Raw genomic sequence first — 25,631 nt, 5'->3', positions numbered from 1 at the left:
AGTGCAAGACAGAGGACTCACAGGGCTTCCAAAAACCCCACTGACCCCTGACGTACTTATAGGCAAGATGTTTCTTTGCCCTATTAATGCAGAAACTCAACTTCCAGTGCCTGGTTTTGTGGATAAACCCCCAGGAGCCCTCCAACTCTGAAAACCACTGCAGCTGTCCCACTTTTCATGCTCTATGAGGTGAGCAATAATGAGAGAAGAAAGTAAGTATTATTAATGGGAGGTTGTGAATGATAAAAAGCTGTATAATGTTAGATAGACAAATTCAAGTTCATAAAGAAATTTCCTTAAATTTAATAAAGATACTGAAAATGTTCTCTGCATTTTTTTTTTTAATATTTACAGTCTTGTCTTTTTTTTTTTTCAGTTCTGTACATAAATATTTACAGAAAAACCCCATCAACTGTCTGCATCAGTAATCCTTGCTGGTGGGTTCACCATTTACAAGGAAGACATCATTCAACGCAAGCTGTCACAGAGACTGTCCTACCAGCAAGGATCTCTTAACTTGAAGGATCATTGCTAGGTCTCTTTTATCAAGATCACCAATCACCTGGAAGCCCTTAGCTACCAACTAACAATGACTTGTGAAATCAATGAACAGTCACTGGCTTCAGTGCAGTGTGACTAACTGCAATTACTGTCTAGTGGCCATGTCTACACCCTATGCTGCCTTCAATCTTTGAAGTCATCAGTATAGTTAAGAACAGAAAGAAAGCCCCTCCCCCTGGCCAATCACTGTGAAAAGCATGCGTAAGGCAATTGAGTTGAGGGTTAAGGATTCATCTTGCTAATGTCAAAAGTGACACTAACAAGATTCTTAGCCTCATCCACCAGATGAGGGTCCTCTGCGTCCAGGTCTCCAGGAGCAGGTTCCACCACCTTCACCAGACAAAGGATTGTAACCTGTGACAACAGAAAGGAAGCAAAACAGTGCTGGAAACATTTTGCATCAAACAGAAGACTGTAAGCCTGATATGCAAAGCACTGCAAAGATACGATCCCATTCTCATAACATTTTCATAAAACTTTAAGCTACAAGAGAAAAAAACTTTAGAATACGATTGCACTATATTGCATTGTATATACTGAACTGACTTTCTATAATGTGACTGCAGTCTGAACTGACTTGAATAAAACAAGCCATTCAGCTTCTGTTTTAGCTATCAAAACACAAAAATCTCCCCCAAATACACAAAAAATTTTGCCCCCAAAGCCTCTCAAGATGGTTAAATTTAGATATACAAAGGCTTCTAACTGTAGTGCTTAATAAAACAAATACATTCAAGTAAGAACTGTTCAAGCTACAGAAAATAAATTATAAAAATCAAAACAGAATGGAACGTGCTGTCACTTTCACCAGTCAGAACTGGGAAATCCACATGCCCCAGCCCCCACACCCATCCTTGCCCACTCATTAACTTCCTAAAGTTAATAGACATTTGGAGACCATTCTGCTCAGGCTCTAGAGTCAGCAAGACCTTAAATGAGGTGGTTTTGTTCCTTACTTACTGTAGAATCTTTGGTCACCAACTCCCTGTGACTCAGTTTCTTTAAGGCCTGTAAAGACAAGCCATTCGAAGCCCCCAGCTCTGGACTGCTAGGAATGCTAGAGGCATGCACACCGCACACCATACATTCCATTTTCTACAATTGTCTCCTGAATACTACCACTCTTTGCTCTGCAAAATGGTCTTAGAAGATTATTTCTTGCTGGAGCACGAAAAGACTTAAAAAAGCATTTTCTTTCAGACACACCACTCCCCTAGACAGGACAGCTTTGAGTTCCTAACACAAAGGAAGGGATCAGAGCCCACTTTAAAGGGCAGCCCACCCTGCGCTCCGGCTTCAGAGAGCTCACAGGCTTCACAGACTCCCCTCAGTCCTCCAAGAGGTTGGCCAGGCTTCCACCCCTCTGCCTCTGCTGGCGCCTAGCCAGAGAAAACCCCTCTTCCCAGACAGAAAAAAGTGTCTTCAGCCTAGAACTGGTTCCTTCACAAAGCATTCTAATGCTTTTGCCCGCCCCTCTCTCCAGATGGAGGAGGAACTCCTGGCAGATCACAAAAGTTTACTTATTTTCAATTGCATGGCAGTCCCATCTTCCCAAAAGTACATGAAAGTCCTCAAGGATGGGATGGTACAGACTGCTATGGAGCCACCCAGAGTGCTCGGGGGTACTGCACACAAAAGGTCTCTTAATGAGTATCTGTTCACACTTCCTTGAGGGAGTTATTTGTAAGAAGCAAGGCAGCCCTGGCTGTAAAGACCAAAACCCAGGTCCTAGGCCCCTGCCCCATTCATATGCAAAACAGGCAAACTACTCCTTGCCTCACTTAACTCACCCATTACAGGACTGTGGGATCAAGTGAAAAATACTAAAATACAAGTGCAACTGTCCCGATTATTTCCTGAGAGCCTTGAGTGACCTCCTTCTTCATTGCTGATCAAACGCTAACTTTTGTGAGGCCAAGGAGGTCAGAGGCCTTCTGGAAACAGGACATGCACCCACAGCCTTTCTGGAGGCCCTGGGGCAATGATAGGGTTCAGCAGGTTGGTCATTTCTAGCTGCTGATGGCTGTTTTACATCTATTTCTTTTATTTAATCTTCATAACCTACACTTATGAATTAGTCTCAGTTTATAGACAATGAATCAAGAAAAGAGAATCCTGTTTCAGGTAAATTTAGCCAGTCATTGTTCAGAATGCTTTAACGTTTGACACTTACCTCCTCCTCGCAAAGGCTTTCTGTCAGATTTTCGTTTCGGGATGACTGATGAAGTAGAAGGCCCAGGACTGTCTTCTTCCTGCTTGAATTTATACAGGCTTAAGAATCTAGTTAAGACATATTACTCCAGGAATCTTCACCTACTTGAAAAAAGTCCACTAGGTTGAAGGCTACATCACCTGAGGCTTTCTTGTATTTCCTTTATAACTTTTTCCTTCTTGCATGCTATCCCACATTTCAATCTTCTGTCTCCTTTTTTCTTCTTCAAGCTGAGGAAGAATCACACATGACACAGAATGAATTCATAAGCTGCCATCTTTCTCAAAGAAAATCTGCTTTTGATAATCTGTAATTTAAATATTCTTCAAACTTTCACCTGCACTTTCTTCAGTTAATAAAGCAGCTATCATCTAGTGGTGTGTGAGTTTAATTCAGATACAGAATCTTTTGCATACTATTAAAGAAAGCAAAAAGTGTCACAGAAGAAAGAATACCTATTCTTCTTTTAAACTAGACATTTCTGGTCATGTGGAAGAACCCTGACTTGAAAAGGGTCAGTGTGGCTGGCAGGTGTGCTTTGCTGCTATTTGCTTGTGTCACCTGAGAAAAGTCAATTAACCCTTCAACTTTGAAGGCTGTGAGGAACCAATGAGAGCAAATTTGAAAGTTCTCTGAAAGTAAGGTACTGTGGGAGCATAAGAGAAAACTAATCTCAGTAGAAAACCATGTTCAACAACAAGCACCTGGGAAAGCTTGAGCAGTGAACAGGAGGGAAACACAATGCCCGAGGTCATCGCCTCTGCTTCCTACTCCTTGAACAACTGGGGACTGCAACTCACGTGCACACCAAGGTCACTAACTCTCTCAATTCCTGACACAATCCAAACCCAAACTTCAATTCATTCTGGTTCCAATTAAACTGTGATGCCACAAAGATATGCAAGAGGATGCATTAGAAAGCACACATCCGGAAATTTCTTAACGGTTCAGGGTCCATCACTGTTAAGCCCAAATGCTTGTCCCTTCATGCCTTCACTGTCTGCAAGTACAGGAGGTTAAGGAAGAAACTGCTTCTTGATCTGAAGGTTCTTTTATGTTTATAGCCAATATGAAAAACACCACAACGGTATATTAGTAAAAATTCTGAGACCACATACAAGAGAGCAGACTTAACTGTGAGACAGGAAGACTGTTACTTTTCTTAAGTATACAGAACCACGTTGACTACATTAAAGTCTCTGTGCAGATCACAAAATGTGGAAAATTCTTAAAGAGATGGGAATACCAGACCACCCTACCTGTCTCCTGCAAAACCTGTATGCAAGCCAAGAAGACAGAATCAGACATAAACAATGGTCTGGTCCAAAACTGGGAAAGGAGTATGTCAAGGCTATACGTCACCCTGCTTATTTAACTTCTATGCAAAGTACATCACGGGAAATGCCAGGCTGAATAGGCACAAGCTGGAATCAAGATTGCCAGAAGAAATATCAGTAACCTCAGATATGCAGATGATACCACCCTAATGGCAGAAAGCATCAAGAGCCTCTTGATGAAGGTGAAAGAGGAGAGTGAAAAAGCTGGCTTAGAACTTAACACTGAAAAACAAAGATCATGGCATCCAGTCCCATCACTTCATGGCAAACAGATGGGAAAACAATGGAAACCGTAACAGACTGTATTTTCGTGGGCTCTGAAATCACTGTGGACGGTGACTGTAGCCATGAAATTAAAAGATGCTTGCTCCCTAGAAGAAAAGCTATGACCAACCTAGACAGCGTATTAAAAAGCAGAGACATTCCTTTGACAACAAAGGTCCATAGTCAAAGCTATGGTTTCTCCAGCAGTCATGTATGGATGCGAGAGTTGGACAATAAAAAAGGCTGAGCAGCAAAGAATAGATGCTTTCAAACTGTGGTGCTGGAGAAGACTCTTCTGAGTCCTGTGGACAGCACGGAGAACACACCAGTCAATCCTAAAGGTAATCAGTCCTAAATATTCATTGGAAGGACTGATGCTGAAGCTGAAGCTCTAATACTTTGGCCACCTCATGCGAAGAACTGACTCACTGTAAAAGACTCTGATGCTGGGAAAGATTGAAGGTAGGAGGAAACAGGGGTGACAGAGGATAAGATGGTTGGATGGCATCACCAACTCAATGGACATGAGTTTGAGCAAACTCCCACAGATGGTGAAGGACAGAGAAGCCTGGCGTGCTGTGGTCCATGGGTTCGCAAAGGGCCAGACACACGACTGAGAGACTGAACAAACAAAACAGAACCACAACTTTAAAACTGAACACAGGCTTCCATCCTTTCTCCAATTTTAGGAGGCTCACATTACAGATTTTAAAAACAATCTTTTAAAAGCTTTTTTTTCCCCAGCTACATCAGCAAACTGAGTAAATGATCAGGCTGTTTTACTAATGCAAAAAACTCAAACCCTCAAGTCATTAATTTTGACATGTAGAAGGAACTTAACTTACTCTTGGGCTCTAAAAACAAAACAATTAAATATTTCTCAAAAACTTTAAAACACTTTCTAAAGTTTAAGAAAAAAAAAACTGCTTAAAAATAGCATCTATATGTATTATGCTGCCATTTCTATGGAAAAACTACATAAGCATGCATTTATATATGGATAAAATATTTCTGGGAAAATACCTAAAAAATTTTGCTCTGTCCTTTCACTCTGGGTTCCAGCCACGATAGGGACACCAGCCATGTACTAAGTGATCATGCAGAAAACAAAAGCCACCAGTGGTGGCAGATAGGCATTCCTTTCTGGAAATACCAGAGGCACATGTAAGACCAGCAGGAAGACCAACTTCTCTGGTTTCCTTCTAATGGGATAAAGAGGAGCCCAGAAACATCTGTAATGAAACCAGGAAATGGAGCCTACACTTAGCTGCTTCAGTTACACAGACTGGGGCCAGCATAGGAAGTGTGACTTCACTCCTGTGAAGAGCAGCACAAGCCACCTGGCTGCTCAGGTCACTTCAACAGTAGCCCCTGGTTCTTCCTCCCCTCCACCTCAGTCCATTGCCACCCTCCCCTGGCTCTTCTTTACTCCACTGAAGAGTGGCCCCACCGAGTCAGGTCCTGTGAGATGCAAAGCTTGAAACCGACCATGAAGACGCTGAATGTGTGTTCTGCGTCTGGTGGTACGGCTCCTGCACATAGCACACGGTTTTGTTGGGCAAAATATTGCTATAAGGGAACCACTTAAAAGTAAAAACATAAATACAAGACTACTTAAGAGTATTTAATTCTTTGAGAGCATTCCACCTCTAAATATTAAAAAATTATACAAGTAAAACATGCTGAGCAATACTTAACTAAGTGGAAATGATTCAGCCTGAAAGTGTTCCCTGTACCCACCATAATATGAGTACATGCACACACACATACACACACTTTTAACAACTAAACCTCAAATATCATGTATTCAAACTAAAACCAGTACACACCTGTCTTAATTTCTCTTTATGTTTTTCAACTTGTGCATTCAACTCTTCTTGCATTTTCAAACGAGCAGCTGCTAAAGCCTCCTGCCGTTTAACAACAACATCAGGTTCTGAAAAGGCAGAAAAAAACTGGAATAAAGCACCTTGTAAAATATAAAATGGAAACTCTTGAGGTCTATATTATTAGAAGTGTACAGAAATCAAACAATACAAAAACTTTTTAACATGAGTAAGCCTATTCTTCTTCATATATTTAATTACTGCTTAAAGGGGAAGGAGACTATCACACAGCCTCAGTTCAGAGTCCTTGTTAAAATACTTACAGCATCAGAAATCTCTGTTCAAAACAGATTTCTGGGCTACCTGAGCAGTCCCAATTCAGAGAATCTGGCATGGGCCCTAAGATTAAAATATAAGTGGTCAGGCAGCCACAGCAAAATTTGATTTCACGTCCTGGATACCTCCTAACACCCAGCGTCTAGGTTGACCAGAATTCTAGAAGATAACCAAGGGAAAGAAAGTTTTCTGATTATTAGCTATCACCTAATTAGTCTAGATATATACCAGAAAGAGATAAAGATATTAAGGTATTTTATCCTTGTTTCTACAGAAAAGAAAAATCCTTCCAACTAGCGTTAATAGAAATGGCCGCCCCAGATATTTATTTTTATCTGGTTTATACAACAAAGCAAATTATACAAAAACACAAGTTTCTGACCTGCTTTATGCAGACCACTGTGTTTAAGGAGCACTACGGGGAACTACACAGTGGTGTGACTAATTTTCTTGACAAAGAAACAAACTACAACTATTATGTTCACATCAGCATCATCCAAAGGATGTGTGATCACCATTACCCACAGACAGTAAAAAGTAATGGAAAAAAGGTCACTTAACTGAATCCATGTAAAACAGGGGACAAAATGGGTATGGCTGGGTGTTGTGTGTATGTGTGTGGTGGCAGAAATGAACAGACTTTTACCTTTAAAAATGAAACTATTGTTCTACTTTATAGAAATGTGAATTGTAGCAACATTTGAAATTGCTGTTTTCTTCTTAGAAAAAAAGAAATTATGTATGGATTTTTTAAACCTAATTTTCCTAACAAAATTGTACAATACAAAGTACACTTTTCACTGCACATTTACTTTGTGCAACGCTTCCTTAAAACAAACTCCTCTTCTGAGATGCCCATCCCATTATCTTACAAATCCACTCCTCAGCTGTCAGCAGCTCACAGTGCCAGTAAGGGCTGTACCAGGTGACTGAAGCTGTTCTCTAACCTCATGCACTTCACATTATCCTGCAACTTACGCAAGATTTACAATTGTACTTTGTTTTTTGAAATATATAGCCAACAACCAAAAAAACTGAGATAATGGCAGGACCACATAGTTTCATGGGAGAGGAGAGTGAAGGAATTTTTTAGGTCCTTCTACTAATGACTACTTCTATGTTATGATGTTTGTTTTCTTCCCCAGCTTCATAACTGTGGTGACTCAGATCACTGATGATTAAAGTTAAAAGGTGACTGTTTTAGAGGGAATGAGTTTTTGAAACAGCCATGTGTAAATCTGCCATCAGGTCTGATGAGTAAGTTGTGAAAAGCAAAGTACAGTGGATGTGAGGAACTAAGGCTGAGTTTCCTGTCACTCACAATGGTTCCAGAGATAACTGAGAGTTAATAGGCACACCCATAAGTATGGAGAAGCTGTGACGCTTTCATTTTAATCTCTCCTGTAAATGAAGAATGATGCAGGCAGAGAGTGTTCTACACATCATCAAGCAGAGTTTCAAAAACTCTGAAATTTAAAAAAACACTATTGCAATTCACCAACATCAACTTCAGAAGTGTAAAACAGTTTTCCTCCCACACAGATTAGACAGATACCTCTTACTCATAACAACAGACTAACTTATAAATACTACAAGAAGTACGGGTAAAGCCACGCCTTCAGTCCACTTCCCTGGAAAATTCTGTGGACAGAGGAGCATGGCAGGCTACAGTCCATGGGCCCCAAAGACTCTGACACGACCGAGCGTACACGCGCGCACAGGCACGTACACACACACAGACATACTGACCCAGAGCAGCGGCAGCTTGATCTAAGTGCCTCTGCCTCAACGCCCTCAACCGGGTGGAAAGCTTCTGAAAGACCACGTAGAGAAGGATGCAGCTGAAGACGATGTACCAGCCGTAAGTGGCCAGCAGGGAGCCCACTGAAAAGAATAAAACATTCAGTTTTCAAGAAACTAAAAATGACACTACCACCGGACTTTCCTAGCGGAGGACTTCCTAAGACAGTTAAAACAGCGAAAAGTACAATCCAGGGATCCCTGAGAAGGTACTTCTCAGCCGTCTGCGGAATCGGAGGGGCAAGCCCGAGGCAGGCGGGGCACGTCAGCCGGGTTCTGAAGGATGACGGGGTGTGTCCGAATCACGAAGGGAAGGGCTTTAAGGAGCCAGGCAACAGACAGAAAAGGGTAGCCGCGGGGGCCTGGCACAGGACAGAGTTTGGGGGCGTGCGCGAGGGCGCGGCGATTGGGGGAGCACGGCTTGGCGGCAAACGACAAGGGCCCAGTAACCGCGACCCGGAAGGGCTTCTACCGCCTGTGTCGCGCAAGGTAAAGGACTCGCCCAACCAAGGGCCCACTGCAAAGCCCAGGGAAGCCGGGCTCCGGGAGAGCCTCCACGCGCGGCTTCGGCCCACCGCCCAGGCCTCCGGGAACCGGCCGCCGGCCGGCCCGGCCCAGAGCGCCGTGGAGGACTACTCACTGAACATGGCGGCGAGCCGGCGGTGGTGCCACGGCCCCGCGGCCCGCGGCGCGCGCCCACTCACCCGTGACGTGAAGGAAACGCAGCCCCTCGGCCTCCAGGGCGGGCCGCGCGGACAGCTGATCCCCGTCCCGCTCCATGGCGACGCAGCCCCGGCCGGCTCCGCGCCGCACACGCCAGCCGAGTCAGTGCCGGCCTTCGCCTTCCGGCGGGCCGCTAGTACACGTGGCGCTCGGGGCCGGCTTTCCGGCCTCCCGGCCAATCGGGTGGCGAGGCGGCCCAGACGTGCGTCATCGCCGCGAGGGCGTGGTCGAGGGCGAGGGCGGCACCGGGAACCTGAGGGGCGCCTTACAGCCTGCGCCGCGTCGGATGTTTACTCTTGTACTGATTGGACACCGAGGTCTCAAGACTTTGCCCTGGGCAAACAGGATTTGCGTCCACGCCCTTGTTCGCTGGCACCTTAAGCAACTGGGACTTCGCAGATTGGCAACTCCCGGCTATTGCGGGTTCCAGCCTTCCCCTTCCGCAGCCTCGGTTACCTTTCAGAATTGGGAAAGTCCCCGCTGACCCTGCGCCGTTCTCTACCCCAGAATCAAAATCTCCTGGGAAAGAATTAGCGTTAACAACGGCTCCAACACGCATTGAATCAAGAATTACTAAGTATTATAACACATCACAATTATTTATAATAATGTCCTGTCTTTTCTCTGCCTGTGATGCCCTCTACCACACCCTTGCACTCCTCTCTTAGTGCCCTACCTTAACCACCCTATTTGGAATTTGATCTTGAGCATTTTTTGGAGGAGGATTTAAAGTGAAAATACTCCCCTGAGTCTCAAAAGAAGGGTTGAGGATTAGGAAGAGAAAATAATCAGCAGGTGATGGCATCAGAGTGCTCTGCCACCTTAGCGTGCACAGACGTGAGCCTGGGGTATCCTGGCGGATTCCACTGCTCTTTTCCCTAGAAGTTTCTCAAGGGACTTGAACATTGACCCACAGAATGATATCTTCAGATGTGTGTCAGAAAGCAATAAAAGAGAAGAAATGGGCTTCTCCAATTGGGAAATTGAGGACTCTGGATTTTATCAAGACTGTGAAGACCCATTGATTTGCCTTTATAAGTGTTAGCGTAAGCACACTGACTGAAACTGCCAACCCTGGCCAGGCACCTTGGCAACTATTTGCATGAGTTGTTTTATGATCAGAGATCCTGGTAAAGAACATGGAACTAACAAGACACCACAAACCAGAAGAGTTCAGGAAAGGTCAAAAGGAGACGGCACGTGTCTGACCACCTCCCAGAATCCTTGTCGCTAGCAACCATCTTGGCTGAGCAATGTGAGTGCCACCAGGAAGGACTCTGAATCAGAATGATTGGCCAAAGACAACCTGGAAACAGTCCCATCTCTGTTCAGTTCAGTCACTCAGTCGTGTCCAACTCTTTGCCACCCCATGGACTGCAGCAAGGCCTCCCTGTCCATCAGCAGCTCCCAGAGTTTACTCAAACTCATGTCCATCGAGTCGGTGATGCCATCCAACCATCTCATTCTCTGTCATCCCCTTCTCCCACCTTCAATCTTTCCCAGCATCAGGGTCTTTTCAAATGAGTCAGTTCTTTAAATCAGGTAGCCGAAGTATTGGAGTTTCAGCTTCAATATCAGTCCTTCCAATGGACACCCAGGACTAATCTCCTTTAGGATGGACTGGTTGGATCTCCTTGCAGTCCAAGGGACTCTCAAAAGTCTTCTCCGACACCGCAGTTCAAAAGCATCAATTCTTTGGCGCTTAGCTTTCTTTATAGTCCAACTCTCACATCCATGCATGGCTACTGGAAAAACCATAGCTTTGATTAGACGGATCTTTGTTTGCAAAGTAATGTCTCTGCTTTTTAATATGCTGTCTAGATTGGTCATAACTTTCCTTCCAAGGAGCAAGCGTGTTTTATTTATTTGTTTATTTGAAAGTGTGTTTTAATTTCATGGCTGCAGTATCCATCTGCAGTGATTTTGGAGGCCCCCCCCCAAATAAAATCTCTCACTGTTTCCGCTGTTTCCCCATCTATTTGCTATGAAGTGATGGGACCAGATGCCATGATCTTAGTTTTTTGAATGTTGAGTTTTAAGCCAACTTTTTCACTCTCCTCTTTCACTTTCATCAAGAGACTCTTTAGTTCTTCATCGCTTTCTGCCAAAAGTGTGATGTCATCTGCAAATCTGAGTTTCTTTATATTTCTCCCTGCAATCTTGATTCCAGCTTGTGCTTCATTCAGTCCAGCCTTCCTCATGATGTACTCTGCATAGAAGTTAAATAAGCAGGGTGACAATATACAGCCTTGATGTACTCTTTTCCCAATTTGGAACCGGTCTGTTGTTCCATGTTCACTTCTAATTATTGCTTCTTGACCTGCATACAGATTTCTCAGGAGGCAGGTCAGGTGGTCTGGTATTCCTGTCTTTTTAAGAATTTTCCACAGTCGTGACCCACATAGTCAAAGGCTCTGGCATAGTCAGTAAAGCAGAAGTAGATATTTTTCTGGAACTCTCTTGCTTTTTTGTTGATCCAATGGATGTTGGCAATTTGATCTTTCATTCCTCTGCATTTTCTAAATCCAGCTTGAACATCTGGAAGTTCATGGTTCATGTACCATTGAAGCCTGGCTTGGAGAATTTTGAGCATTACTTTGCTAGCGTGTGAGAAGAGTGCAATTGTGCGGTAGTATGAGCATTCTTTGGCATTGCCTTTCTTAGGGATTGGAATGAAAACTGACCTTTTCCAGTCCTGTGGCCACTGCTGAATTTTCCAAATTTGAGGGCATATTGAGTGCAGCACTTTCACAGCATCATCATGTAGGATTTGAAATAGCTCAGCTGGAATTCCATCACCTCCACTAGCTTTGTTCATAGTGATGCTTTCTAAGGCCCACTTGACTTCACATTCCATGATATCTGGCTCTAGGTGAATCTAGTATAGATCTAACAGAAGCAGAAGATACTAAGAAGACATGGCAAGAATACACAGAAGAACTGTACAAAAAAGATCTTAATACCCAAATAACTATGATAGTGTGATCACTCACCTAGAGCCAGGCAAGAACTCAATGTGTTAAAATTGAATGACTTCTTGGGATTGCAGATGTAATACTTGGCCTGGGATCAGCTTAACATTTACTCGTATGTAAATACCAATGAACCACTCAGGATGACTAGGGCTAGCTGAATTTTTTGGTTATACGCTGGACACTAGGTACACTGTATTTGGGGGGGCCACTGTTCATGGAAGCAGCTGGTTATGATTTCTCTTTCAGGGAATTAGTGTTTTGAAAAGGGATCTGGCACAACAGCTTCAGTCAATGTTTGGGAGTGTCCACTAAAAGTTTATTCACAACCTGAAAATTGAGAATTATGTTTTATTCAGTGGGAATTTTTAGAATTTCAAGTCCATGAGGCAGCATCTCAAGTGTCCCTGAGAGAATTGCTCTGAGGAGATGAAGAGGAAGCTAGGATACATAGGATATAGGAGTTTGTGACAAAGGGCAGGACAATAAAAGATTCTGGCTAATTAAAGAAAACCAGATATCCCCAGTTAAGGAATTTAGTGCGTTTCTATACATGGGAAGATGCAAGAGTCTGGGCTCACTGAAATCCTTCCTTTGACAGGCACCTCAGCTATGTGGGGCCAATATTGCGTGTTTTCACATCCTGAGGAAACTCAGGGCTGACCTTTAGGAGTGGCTGCAGTCTGACGGCTGCTGGATGCCAGGTATTCTTTGCTTCCTTCCTGAGTTCCCAGAGGATCCACCAGCTCACTAGCACACTTTTGGTGGTGGGTGCTTGGCTGCAACCACTAATGATTGTGATACTACTTACTGATATGGCAGGCAATGTTACATTTATCAAGAGCAGTTTATTTTTATATATTAACTTAATGGTTAAGACTACTGGTGGCTTGGGTTAGCTAAGTAGACAGTCTTGGGCTTCCCTGGTTGCTCAGTGGTGAGGAATCCACCTGCCAATGCAGGAGACACAGGTTTGATCCCTCATCCAGGAGGATCCCACATGCTTCAGAGCAGCTAAGCCCATGCACCACAACTATTTAGCCTGTGCTCTGGAACCTGGGAGCTGCCACTGCAGAAGCCTGCTAGTCCGAGGGCCTGTGCTCTAGCTAGAGAGCAGACCCGGCTTGCCACAACTAGAGAAAAGCCCATGTAGCAGGAAAGATCCAACACAGCCAAAAATTAATAAATTAAAGGATAACAGCCTTTGTCAGATACTTCCCTGCCTTAGTAAGAGGTGTCACATAAAGATGTGAAAGCTTCAAGAATGTTTCAGTGAATATCACTTCTGAGTTCATGGTGTAGTTCAGGATTTAAAGATACTTGGAATAGGTATGGAGGAAGATCCCACATTGCAAAGATTTGCTGCTGCTGGCTTTCAAAATAAGTCAATGAGTCATCAATGAATTAAGACAACCTGTATATCATAAAAGTGTCAAAATGCTGCATCTGGTTAAGTAGAAGAAAAGAGACTGGTTTATTAACCTTGTTTACCCACCTTGCCCTGTAATGTTTGTAGTCATGAAGATGGAAAAAATTTGTAACATTTAGTTTCTATTATATAAACAAAAATAGTGAACAATTCTTGTCACTCAAGACTTTGTGATATAGAATACAAATGAGCACAAGAGTCATGAAAATAATGTACAATTAAACATTTACAAGAACAAAGTGTATAGTATACAAGACACTTTGTATACTATTGTGAACTTCAGTTTATTTGTATGTATACATACCTATGTATACATGTATAATGATAAAGACTATATTCAATAGAAATTTAAGAAACTGATTTCAGAGCATGGATGATTTGTTTTCAGTACCTAATATGTTGCTATTCTTATAGTCTCACTGATAGAAGTTACTCATTCTTCTTGGCTAGGCATATATGTTACCTTTGTCCTATCAATCAGTGTATCATCTCACCTAGCTTGTCCAGAACCATAAGTTATTTCAGCAAACATTTTGCTCAATATAACTGCTCAGGTGTTAGTAACAAAAACAGAACAAAGGTAGTATCCAGGATACTGACAATGATAGACTAAATGATTGGCCCTGATCCATCACTCCTTGCAACAATACCCTTGCCATAGTCTCAAGGTGGGAGGAATGTATTTCCCCATCCCTTGACTTTGAACTTGGTCAGACTGCTTGTTTTGCTCAATGGCAAGTAGACCAAAGTAATAACGTGTCACTTTTGAGTGTAGGTCTTAAGAAACTTCTACTCTTTCCTTTTTGGGGAAAAATATGTAAAGCTGAACCACAAGAGTTAACCCATAGACCTGAAGTGAGAAACAGAGCCAGCTATAAGAGAAAATGGTGATTGTTGCTTAAAATAAGTTTTGGGGTGGTTTGTTATGCAGCATTTAAAAAAATTATTGAAGTATAATTGATTTATAATATTGTGTTAATTCCTACTGTACATCAAAATCACTTTATATATAGATATATAATATATATAGGCTCCCCTGGTAGCTCAGTTTGTAAAGAATCTGCCTGTAATGTGGGAGATCCCAGTTTGATTCCTGGATTGGGAAGACCCCCTGGAGAAGGGATAGGCTACCTACTCCAGTATCTTGGGCTTCCCTGGTGGCTCAGATGGTAAAGTATCCACCTGCAATGTGGGAGACCTGGGTTCGATCCCTGGGTTGGGAAGATGCCCTGGAGGAGTGCATGGCAACCCACTCCAGTATTCTTGCCTGGAGAATCTCAGTGGACAGAGGAGACCAGAGAACTACAGTCCATGGGGTTGCAAAGATTCAGATATGACTGAGCAACTAAGCACAACACAGTACATATCATATATATATAGCATCCGGTCCCATCACTTCATGGCAAATAGATGGGGGAACAATGGAACAGTAACAGATTTTATTTTTATATTTTTGGCCTCCAAAATCACTGATGGTGACTGCAGCCATAAAATTAAAAGACACTTGCTCCTTGGAAGAAAAGTCATGACCAACTTAGACAGAATATTAAGAAACAGAGACATTACTTTGCCAACAAAGGTCTGCCTAGTCAAAGCTATGGTTTTTCCAGTAATCATGTATGGATGTGAGAGTTGGACTATAAAGAAAGCTGAGTGCCAAAGAGTTGATGCTATTGAACTGTGGTGTTAAAGAAGACTCTTGAGAGTCTCTTGGACTGCAAGGAAATCCAATCAGTCCATCCTAAAGGAAATCAGTCCTGAATATTCATTGGAAGGACTGATGCTGAAGCTGATACTCCAATACTCTGGCCACCTGATACGAAGAACTGACTCATTTGAAAAGGCCCTGATGCTGGGAAACATTGAAGGTGGGAGGAGAAGGGTATGACAGAGGATGAGATAGCTGGATGGCATCACCGACTCAATGGACATGAGTTTGAGTAAACTCCGGGAGTTGGTGATGGACAGAGAGGCCTGGCATGCTGCAGTCCATGGGACAGCCAAGAGTCCAACATGACTGAGTGGCTGAACTGAGCACTGACTGATATATATATATATATATATACACACACACACACACACACACTGTTCTTTTCCATATGATTTATTACAAGATATGGAATATAGTTTCCTGTGTAGGACCTTGTTGTTTATCCATTTTCTGTGTAATAGTTTGCACCTGCTAATTCCAAACTCCCAATACAAACCCTCTTCAACCCCTACCCCCTTGCCAACCACAATTTTATTCTCTATATCTGTGAGTCTGTTTGTGTTTCATAGATAAGTTCATTTGTATCATACTTTAGAATGCACATCTAAGTGATATCATAAGGTATTTGTATTTCTCTTCAATTAATATAATCTCTAGGTCCATCCATGTTGCTTCAAATGGCATTATTTCATTCTCCTTTATGGCTGAGTAGTATTCCATTATATATAGATACCACATATCCATTCATCTCTTGAAGGACATTTGGGTTGTTTCCATGTCTTGGCTATTGTAAATAGTGCTGCTATGAAGATTATTGTGGCAATAGCTAATTGACAAATTGTGAAATCTCAGCTTTTCACAAAAGTGTATGCAGCAAAATAGGACTAAAGGAATTGCTAGCTAAGGAGATTGCAAAGATGGCAATCTAACAATAGCATTTCTCAGAGTTGAATAATACAAAGACCTCTCTTGGAATGACATTCTTGTAGACCCTCAGGTGTGGCCTTTAAAATATGTTAAATATACACATAGGTAAAACTAGATATGAGTGCAATTGTCTGGTGGTTAGCGCATGCTTTAGTCCTACTCTTCTTGGGAAGTGGGATGAGAATTGACCCTTTCTAGTCCTGTGGCCACTGCTGGGTCTTCAAGATTTGCTGACGTATCAAAAGCAACACCCTGATGGCACCATCCTTTAGAGTTTGTAGGATCCCAGTAGGATCGCTCTACTGGGATTCCATTGCATCCACTAGCTTTATTAACAGCAGTGTGACTGGCTGTAGTAATCCAGTTCATTAAGTTATTTTTTGTATAGTTCTTCAGAGTATTCTTTCCACTTCTTCTTGATTTCTTCAGCATCTATTAGGTCTCTACCATTTCTGTTCTTTATTGTGCCCATCTTTGGGTGAAATGTTCCCTTGATATTTCCAATTTTCCTGAAGAGAAGGTATTTCCTGAAGAAGAAGAACAAAAAGAAGCTATGACAAACCTAGACAGTGTGTGGAAAGGCAGAGACATTACTCTGCCGACAAAGGTCCATACAGTCAAGGGTATGGTCTTCCCAGTGGTCACATACGGTTGTGAGAGCTAGACTGTAAAGAAGGCAGAATGCCAAAGAATTGATGTGTTTGAACTGTGGTGCTGAAGAAGGTTCCTGAAAGTCCCCTGGACAGCAAGGAGATCAAACCAGTCAATCTTAAGGGAAATTAACCGTGAATACTCATTTGAAGGACTGATGCTGAAGACAAAACTCCAATATTTTGGTCATCTGCTGCAAACAGCCAACTCATCAGAAAAGTCCTTGATGCTGGGAAAGATTTAGGGCAGAAGGAGAAGACTGAGGTTGTCAGAAGATGAGATGGTTGGATGGCATCACCGATGCAAGGGACTTGAACTTGGGCAAACTTCAAGACATAGTGAGGGACAAGGAATGTTGCTTTCTATGGGGTCACAAAGAGCTGGACATGACCAGGTGACTGCACAACAACAAAAATATATATCTCTTAAATTCATATTCTTACACCATCAGAACCAGGGCGTTTACTGATTACATACAAATACATACATATTCAAATCAACATTTTAATATAGTTCTGCAGAAGCAAAGTTCTTTCAAGTGTTGTACGGCTGTGTCGCTGGTATAAAAGTTTCTGCTATAACATGATACAAGTTATCCTGAGTGAGCCTCATGTTCTGAAAAATTGCATACTGAAAATATTGGACTTCTGGGAAAAAATGGATTCAAGTAAAGCTAATTTTTCTGGTCCCAAGACACACAAATGGAGGTTGAGCTCTGAGCATAGAAGCCCTCGCTTTCCTCTCATCAAATTTTTGCAAAATTTTCACTTGGGACAAGAGTATAAATAATGTTACAAGTTTCTTTTTTTACCCTGTTTTCTCACTAGCCCTTAAATTATCAAGCCTGTGTCATTAAATTGTTTGATGCCAAAGCAATCCTATTCAGTCCACACTAAATCAGGGAATGACATTGAAGTCTCATGTTATTGCTAAGTGCTGCACAACAGCCAAATCCAGAACCCAAAGGAAGGTACTCTTTTGAGATAGGGAATGTGATCAGAAAAAAGTTAACTGCAACCAACTTGTTATTTATGAGGCTATTGATCAGAGCTGCGGAGTTCCACTCCGGAGTGAGGTGAGGTGAGGTGGCTCACAAAGGGTGGGAGCAGGAAGCCTCCTGGAAATGGTAGAGAGAGTGTCTCTGGGTCTTAAATGTAGGGGAAAAAAATGCCAGAATCATTTTCAATGTCCTATCAGAAGCAGAAACAACAGGGTAACTTGCATTACCAGGAAGGCCGTACGGAGGTAGAAAAGGCATCCTCACTAGCACATGCCATGAAAGATGTGGGAGCTAAATTCTAATCCAGTTCAGGAAGAATTAGATCCTAAGACATCCCTACCCCCAGTCCTTCAGTTCTGACTTATGCTCATGTAGCAAAATCCTAATCTCAAAGGGAAACTTGGTCAGGGGATAGATAGAACGTGAATTGCAGAAACCAAAGAAGTTACCTTCTTCTGATATTAACTGTAAGATTTAAGCTTATAATCCCATCTATTAAATATTTGTTTTATTTCCTGGGTGCCTAAATATCCCAAGAATTCATTTTATAGAGCATCTAGGGCTAATAAGAAGTAGGTGTAAGGCAAGGGTGTTTAGATTAAGAATATATGTACTGGGGGAGACATTCAAGATGGTGGAGTAAGACACGGAGATTACCTTCCTCCCTACACATGCATCAAAAACACACCTGCATGTGGAACAACTCCTACAGAACACCTTCTGAACACTGGCAGAAGAGCTCAGACAGAATTAAGTAGGGCAAAAGACATAAGAAAAAAAGGAGACAAAGGAATTGGGACAAGAAACTGCACCTTGGGGAGGGAGCTATGAAGGAGGAAAAGTTTCCACATACTTGGAAACCTCCTCATAGGCAGGGATGGGGGAAGTTTTAGAACCTCAGAGGGGAATACAGCAGCAGATGCTAAGAAGACAAAACAGAATTCACCACAGAGCTGTTTGCTGACCAGCACTTCCCAGCTGGAAACACTGCCACAGTGACGGAAGAAGGCTGGGTGCCAAGTCTCAGGTTTCCCAGGGAGATGACTGGGGTTGACTGCTGTGAAGGTACTCTAATGTGGCTAATCTCATACATCGGAGGAGTTCAGGGAAAAGTCTCATCCTGCCAGGGAAGCAAGAGATCATCGTCTTCTTGTCTGGGCAGGGATCAGATGCCAGAGGGTGGTCTACAAGCAGAGGTGGGGCCAAAACCAAGGCGGAGTGCCAGGGGCTGTGTGACCAAGGAAGAGGAAGGGAATTCACTCCCACAGTGGCAGGTGCGGTGGATTAACTCCCCACAGTTAACTTGAAACCGGACTTTGGGGCAGTTGTGGACTTTGGAAGCAGGGACAAGCTGGAGTCAGGTCAGATCTGAGCAGGAGCAGACCCTACAGCGAGCGCCCACAGCAGGCCCAGGGAGCTTCCTAGAAGTATTAGAGGGCTTTCTGGGTAGGCAAACTGGCTTGAGCTCACTGTGTGGTGAGAACAGCTGACACCACAGGGTAATATTCATCTTAAAATAAAAAGTGTTAGTTGCTCAGTCGTGTCTGACTCTTTGTGACCTATGGCCTGGATCCCATCAGCTTCCTCTGTCCATGGAATTCTCCAGGCAAGAATACTGGAGTGGGTAGCCATTCCATTTTCCAGGGGATCTTCTATTCTCCAGGTTCCCAGGGATGGAAACTGGGCCTCCTGCATCTCTTGTATTGCAGAGGGATTCTATACCATCTGAGCTACCAGGGAAGTCCATATTCTTCTTACTGCCACTATACACACACACACACACACACACACACACACACACACACATATATATATAATAGAACAAAATGAAACAGATTTTTCTTTAATATAAAATTGTTTTCTTTCATTTTGTTCTATTGTTCCTTTTTATTAATCCATAATTTTTATTTTTACTTACTTTTCCCTTTGTTAATGCTTCTTTTTAAAAATTATTTATTTATTTATTTTTAATATAAATTTATTTATTTTAATTGGAGGCTAATTACTTTACACTGTTGTATTGATTTTGCCATACATTGACATGAATCCGCCATCCTGATCCCCCTTCCCACCTCCCTCCCCATCCCATCTCTCTGGGTCATCCCAGTGCACCAGCCCTGAGCATCCTGTATCATGCATTGAACCTGGACTGGTGATTCATTTCACAGATGATAATATATATGTTTCAATGCCAGTCTCCCAAATCATCCCACCCTTGCCCTCTCCCACAGAGTTCAAAAGACTGTTCTATACATCTCTGTCTCTTTTGCTGTCTTGCATACAGGGTTATGGTTACCATCTTTCTAAATTCCATATATATGCATTAGTATAGTGTATTGGTGTTTTTCTTTCTGGCTTACTTCACTCTGTATAATGGGCTCCAGTTTCATCTACCTCGTTAGAACTGATTCAAATGTATTCTTTTTAATGGCTGAGTAATATTCCATGGTGTATATGTACCACAGCTTTCTTATCCATTCGTCTGCTGATGGGCATCTAGGTTGCTTCCATGTCCTGGCTATTGTAAACAGTGTTGCAATGAACACTGGGGTACACCTGTCTCTTTCAGTTCTGGTTTCCTTGGTGTATATGCCCAGAAGTGGGATTGCTGGGTCATATCGCAGTTCTATTTCCAGTTTGTTAAGGAATCTCCACACTGTTCTCCATAGTGGCTATACTAGTTTGCACTCCCACCAACAGTGTAAGAAGGTTCCCTTTTCCCTACATCCTCTCCAAAATTTATTGCTTGTAGACTTTTGGATAGCAGCCATTCTGACTGGCATGAAATGGTACCTCATTGTGGTTTTTATTTGCATTTCTCTGAAAATGACTAATGTTGAGCATTTTTTCATTTTTTTTTGTTAGCCATCTGTATGTCTTCTTTGGAAAAATGTCTGTTTAGTTCTTTGGCCCATTTTTCAATTAGGTTGTTTATTTTTCTTGAATTTAGCTGCAGGAGTTGCTTGTATATTTTTGAGATTAATCCTTTGTCTGTTGCTTCATTTACTATTATTTTCTGCCATTCTGAATGCTGTCTTTTCACCTTGCTTATTGTTTTCTATGTTGTGCAAAAGCTTTTAAGTTTAATTAGGTTCCATTTGTTTATTTTTCCTTTTATTTCCAATATTCTGGGAGGTGGGTCATAGAGGATCCTGCTGTGATTTATGTTGGAGAGTGTTTTGCCTATGTTTTCCTGTAGGAGTTTTATAGTTTCTGGTCTTAATTTAGATCTTTAATGCATTTTGAGTTTTTAATGCTTTTATTTTTAAATAAATTCATTTTCCCCATTTCTACAACATCCTTTCACTGTATTCTATTTTCCTCATGTCTTTGCTTTTGTATTTTTGCTTCTCTAGTTTTTAGTATTTGTTTTCATTTACAGGTTTGTTTCTTGGTTTGATTGCTCTCTCTCTCTCTCTCTCTCTTTTTTTGTTCTTCTAATTACCCTTTCCTTTTTTTCTTTCTGTGAGTGTGAGTTTGTGAGTTTCTTTTTAGGTTCCCATCAGATTAAAAGTGTGTTTACCATTAGTCTTAAGTTTTGGGAAATGCTATGGACAGAGAAGCCTGGTAGGCTATGGTCCATGGGGTCACAAGAGTCAGCATGATTTAGAGAATAAACCACCACCACCACCACCTGAAGATGAATTCAGAGTAATGACAGTAAAGATGATTCAAAACTGCAGAGAAAAAATGGAGGTACAGATGAATATAATGGAGGTATAGATTGAGAAGATAGAAGAAACATTTAATAAGGACTAGAGGAAATAATATGCTACTGGATATCAGTGGAGAAATAACTCCAGAAAGAATGAAGGGATGGAGCCAAAGCAAAAACAATGCCCAGTTGTGGATGTGACTGGTGATAGAAGCAAGGTCTGATGCTGCAAAGAGCAATATTGCATAGGAACCTGGAATGTTAGGTCCATGAATCAAGGCAAATTGGAAGTGGTCAAACAGGAGATGGCAAGAGTGAATGTCGACATTCTAGGAATCAGTGAACTAAAATGGACTGGAATGGTTGAATTTAACTCAGATGACAATTATATCTACTACTGTGGGCAGGAATCCCTTAGAAGAAATGGAGTAGCCATCATAGTCAACAAAAGAGTCTGAAATGCAGTGCTTGGATGCAATCTCAGAAATGACAGAATGATCTCTGTGCGTTTCCAAGGCAAACTGTTCAATATCACGGTAATCCAAGCCTATGCCCCAACCAGTAACGCTGAAGAAGCTGAAGTTGAATGGTTCTATGAAGACCTAGAAGACCTTTTAGAACTAACACCCAAAAAAGATGTCCTTTTCATTATAGGGGACTGGAATGCAAAAGTAGGAAGTCAAGAAACACCTAGAGTAACAGGCAAATTTGGCCTTGGAGTACAAAATGAAGCAGGGCAAAGGCTAATATAGTTTTGCCAAAAGAACGCACTGGTCATAGCAAACACCCTCTTGCAACAACACAAGAGAAGACTCTACACATGAACATCACCAGATGGTCAACACCGAAATCAGATTGATTATATTCTTTGCAGCCAAAGATGGAGAAGCTCTATACAGTCAGCAGAAACAAGACCGAGAGGTGACTGAGGCTCAGATCATGAACTCCTTATTGCCAAATTCAGACTTAAACTGAAGAAAGTAGGGATAACCACTAGACCATTCAGGTATAACCTAAATCAAATCCCTTATGACTATACAGTGGAAGTAAGAAATAGATTTAAGGGACTAGATCTGATAGACAGAGAGACTGATGAATTATGGACGGAGGTTCGTGACATTGTACAGGAGACAGGGATCAAGACCATCCCTATGGAAAAGAAATGCAAAAAGGCAAAATGGTTGTCTGAGGAGGCCTTACAACTTGCTGTGAAATGAAGAGAAGTGAAAAGCAAAGGAGAAAAGGAAGGTTATTCCCATTTGAATGCAGAGTTCCAAAGAATAGCCAGGAGAGATAAGAAAGTCTGCCTCAGTGATCAATGCAAAGAAATAGAAGAAAACAACAGAATGGGAAAGACTAGAGATCTCTTCAAGAAAATTAGAGATACCAAGGGAACATTTCATGCAAAAATGGGCTCAAAAAAGGACAGAAATGGTATGGACCTAACAGAAGCAGAAGATATTAAGAAGAGGTGGCAAGAATACACAGAAGAACTGTACAAAAAAGATCTTCATGACCCAGATAATCACAATGATGTGATCACTCACCTAGAGCCAGACATCCTGGAATGTGAAGTCAAGTGGGCCTTAGAAAGCATCACTACAAACAAAGCTAGTGGAGGTGATGGAATTCCAGTTGAGCTATTTCAAATCCTAGAAGATGATGCTGTGAAAGTGCTGCACTCAATATGCCAGCAAATTTGGAAAACTTGGCAGTGGCCACAGGACTGGAAAAGGTCAGTTTTCATTCTAATCCCTAAGAGAGGCAATCCCAAAGAATGCTCAAACTACTGCACAATTGAACTCATCTCACACGCTAGCAAAGTAATGCTCAAAATTTTCCAAGTGAGGGTTCAACAGTATGTGAACCAAGAACTTCCATATGTTCAAGCTGGTTTTAGAAAAGGCAGAGGAACCAGTGATCAAATTGCCAATATCCACTGGATCATCGAAAAAGCAAGAGAGTTCCAGAAAAACATCTATTTTTGCTTTATTGACTATGCCAAAGCCTTCGACTGTGTGGGTCACAAAAAACTCTGGAAAATTCTTAAGGAGATGGGAATACCACACCACCTGACCTGCCTCTTGAGAAACCTGCATGCAGGTCAGGAAGGAACATTTGGAACTGGACATGGAACAACGGACTGGCTCCAAATACGAAAAGGAGTACCTCAAGACTGTATATTGTCACTCTGTTTATTTAACTTATATGCATAGTACATCAAGAGAAACGCTGGGCTGGAAGAAGCACAAGCTGGAATCAAGATTGCCAGGAGAAATATCAGTAACCTCAGATATGCAGATGACACCACCCTTATGGCAGAAAGTGAAGATGAACTAAAAAGCCTCTTGATGAAAGTGAAAGAGGAGAGTGAAAAAGTTTGCTTAAAGCTTAACATTTAGAAAACTAAGATCATGGCATCTGGTCCCATCACCTCACGGGAAATAGATGGGGAGACAGTGGAAACAGTAGCAGACCTTTTTTTTTTTTTGGACTCCAAAATCACTGCAGATGGTGACTGCAGCCATGAAATTAAAAGTCGCTTACTCCTTGGAAGGAAAGGGATGACCAACATAGACAGCATATTAAAAGCAGAGATATTACTTTGCCAACAAAGGTCCGTCTGGTCAAGACTGTTGTTTTTCCAGTGGTCATGTATGGATGTGAGAGTTGGACTGTGAAGAAAGCTGAGTGCTGAAGAATTGATGCTTTTGAACTGTGGTGTTGGAGAAGACTCTTGAGAGTCCCTTGGACTGCAAGGAGACCCAACCAGTCCATCCTAAAGGAGATCAGTCCTGGGTGTTCATTGGAAGGACTGATGCTGAAGCTGAAACTCCAATACTTTGGCCACCTCATGCTAAGAGTTGAGTCATTGGAAAAGACCCTGATGCTGGGAGGGATTGGGAGCAGGAGGAGAAGGGGACGACAGAGGATGAGATGGCTGGATGGCATCACCGACTCGATGGGCATGAGTTTGAGTAAACTCCTGAGGTTTGTGATGGACAGGGAGGCCTGGTGTGCTGCGATTCATGGAGTCACAGAGTCTGACATAACTGAGCGGCTGAACTGAGAGGAAATGTGTTAGTCACTCTGTCATGTTTGACTCTTTGTGACCACATGGACTGTAGCCTGCCAGGCTCCTCTGTCCATGAAAATTTCCAGGCAGAAATGCCAGAGTGGGTAGCCATTCTTTCTCCAGGGATCAAACTCAGGTGTCCCACACTGCAGGCAGATTCCTTACCATGTGAGCCACCAGGGAAGCATCTGTGGCCTTCCCTGGTGGTGCTGGTGGTAAAGAACACTCCTGCCAATACAGGAGACATAAGGGATATGGGTTCAACCCCTGGGTCAGGAAAATCCCCTGGAGAAGAAAATGGCAGCCAGTCCAGTATTCTTGCCTGGAGAATCCCCATGGACAGAGGAGACTGGCAATCTACAGTCCATAGGGTCACAGAGAGTCAGACATGACTGAAGCAACTTAGCACACACACACACAGAGGAAATAAAGAACAGACAACTAATAATGAACAAGATAATTGAAATAAAAAATACAGTGGTGGTGGTTTAGTTGCTAAGTTGTGTCCAACTCTTATGACCCCAGGGGCTGTAGCCTGCCAGGCTCCTCTGCCCATGTGATTTTCCAAGCAAGAATACTGGAGTGGGTTTCCATTTCCTCCTCCAGGGGATCTTCTTGACCCAGGGACTGAACTTAGGTCTTCTGAACTTCAGACAGATTCTTTACCAACTGATCTGCTAGAGAAAAAATACAATAGAGTGAGTCAGTTACAGAATAACTGAGGCAGAAGAATGGATAAATGAGCTGGAAGATAGAATGGTGGAAATTATTGAAGCAGAGCAGAATAAAGAAAAAAGAATGAAAAGAAATGAGGACAGTCTCAGAGACCTCTGGGACAACAATAAGCACACCAACATTCATATTATAGGCGTCTCAGAAAAAAAGAGAAAAAGAAAGTCTATGAGAAAATAATTGAGGAGATTGTATTAAAAAAAAAATCCACTAACATGAGAAAGAAAATAACCACCCAAGACCAGGAAGCCCAGAGAGTCCTGTGTAAATCCAAAAACAAACACACCAAGACACATATTAATCAAACTAATGAAAATTAAACACAAAGAATAAACATTAAAAGCAACAAGAGATAAAGAACAAATATCATTCTCATAGGGAATCCTCATAAGGTTAACAACTGATCTTTCAGCAGAAAC

At 42.2% G+C, this 25,631-nt stretch overlaps 1 protein-coding gene across 3 annotated transcripts; it reads right to left on the bottom strand.

Moving 5' to 3' along the window:
- Positions 1–323: 323 nt before the first annotated feature.
- On the bottom strand, positions 324–9,198 carry SELENOS (selenoprotein S). Of its 3 annotated transcripts, none has more exons than XM_070478124.1 (6): positions 9,041–9,198; positions 8,286–8,420; positions 6,204–6,310; positions 2,914–3,003; positions 2,735–2,816; positions 324–915 (listed from the first exon to the last, which is right to left on the bottom strand). In XM_070478124.1, exons 1-6 carry the CDS (start codon positions 9,114–9,116, stop codon positions 836–838), a joined length of 570 nt encoding a protein of 189 aa, XP_070334225.1. In that variant the 5' UTR covers positions 9,117–9,198; the 3' UTR covers positions 324–835. The 3 variants fall into 3 exon arrangements, with proteins under 3 accessions (XP_070334225.1, XP_070334227.1, XP_070334228.1); XM_070478126.1 differs by having other exon boundaries at positions 2,735–2,813; positions 9,041–9,196; XM_070478127.1 differs by lacking the exon at positions 9,041–9,198 and adding an exon at positions 8,977–9,019.
- Positions 9,199–25,631: the final 16,433 nt, after the last annotated feature.

Source organism: Odocoileus virginianus, chromosome 16 (genome assembly GCF_023699985.2).
Source record: "Odocoileus virginianus isolate 20LAN1187 ecotype Illinois chromosome 16, Ovbor_1.2, whole genome shotgun sequence".
Classification (NCBI taxonomy): Eukaryota; Metazoa; Chordata; class Mammalia; order Artiodactyla; family Cervidae; genus Odocoileus; species Odocoileus virginianus.
This window is presented reverse-complemented; position numbering and strand designations above follow the sequence as displayed.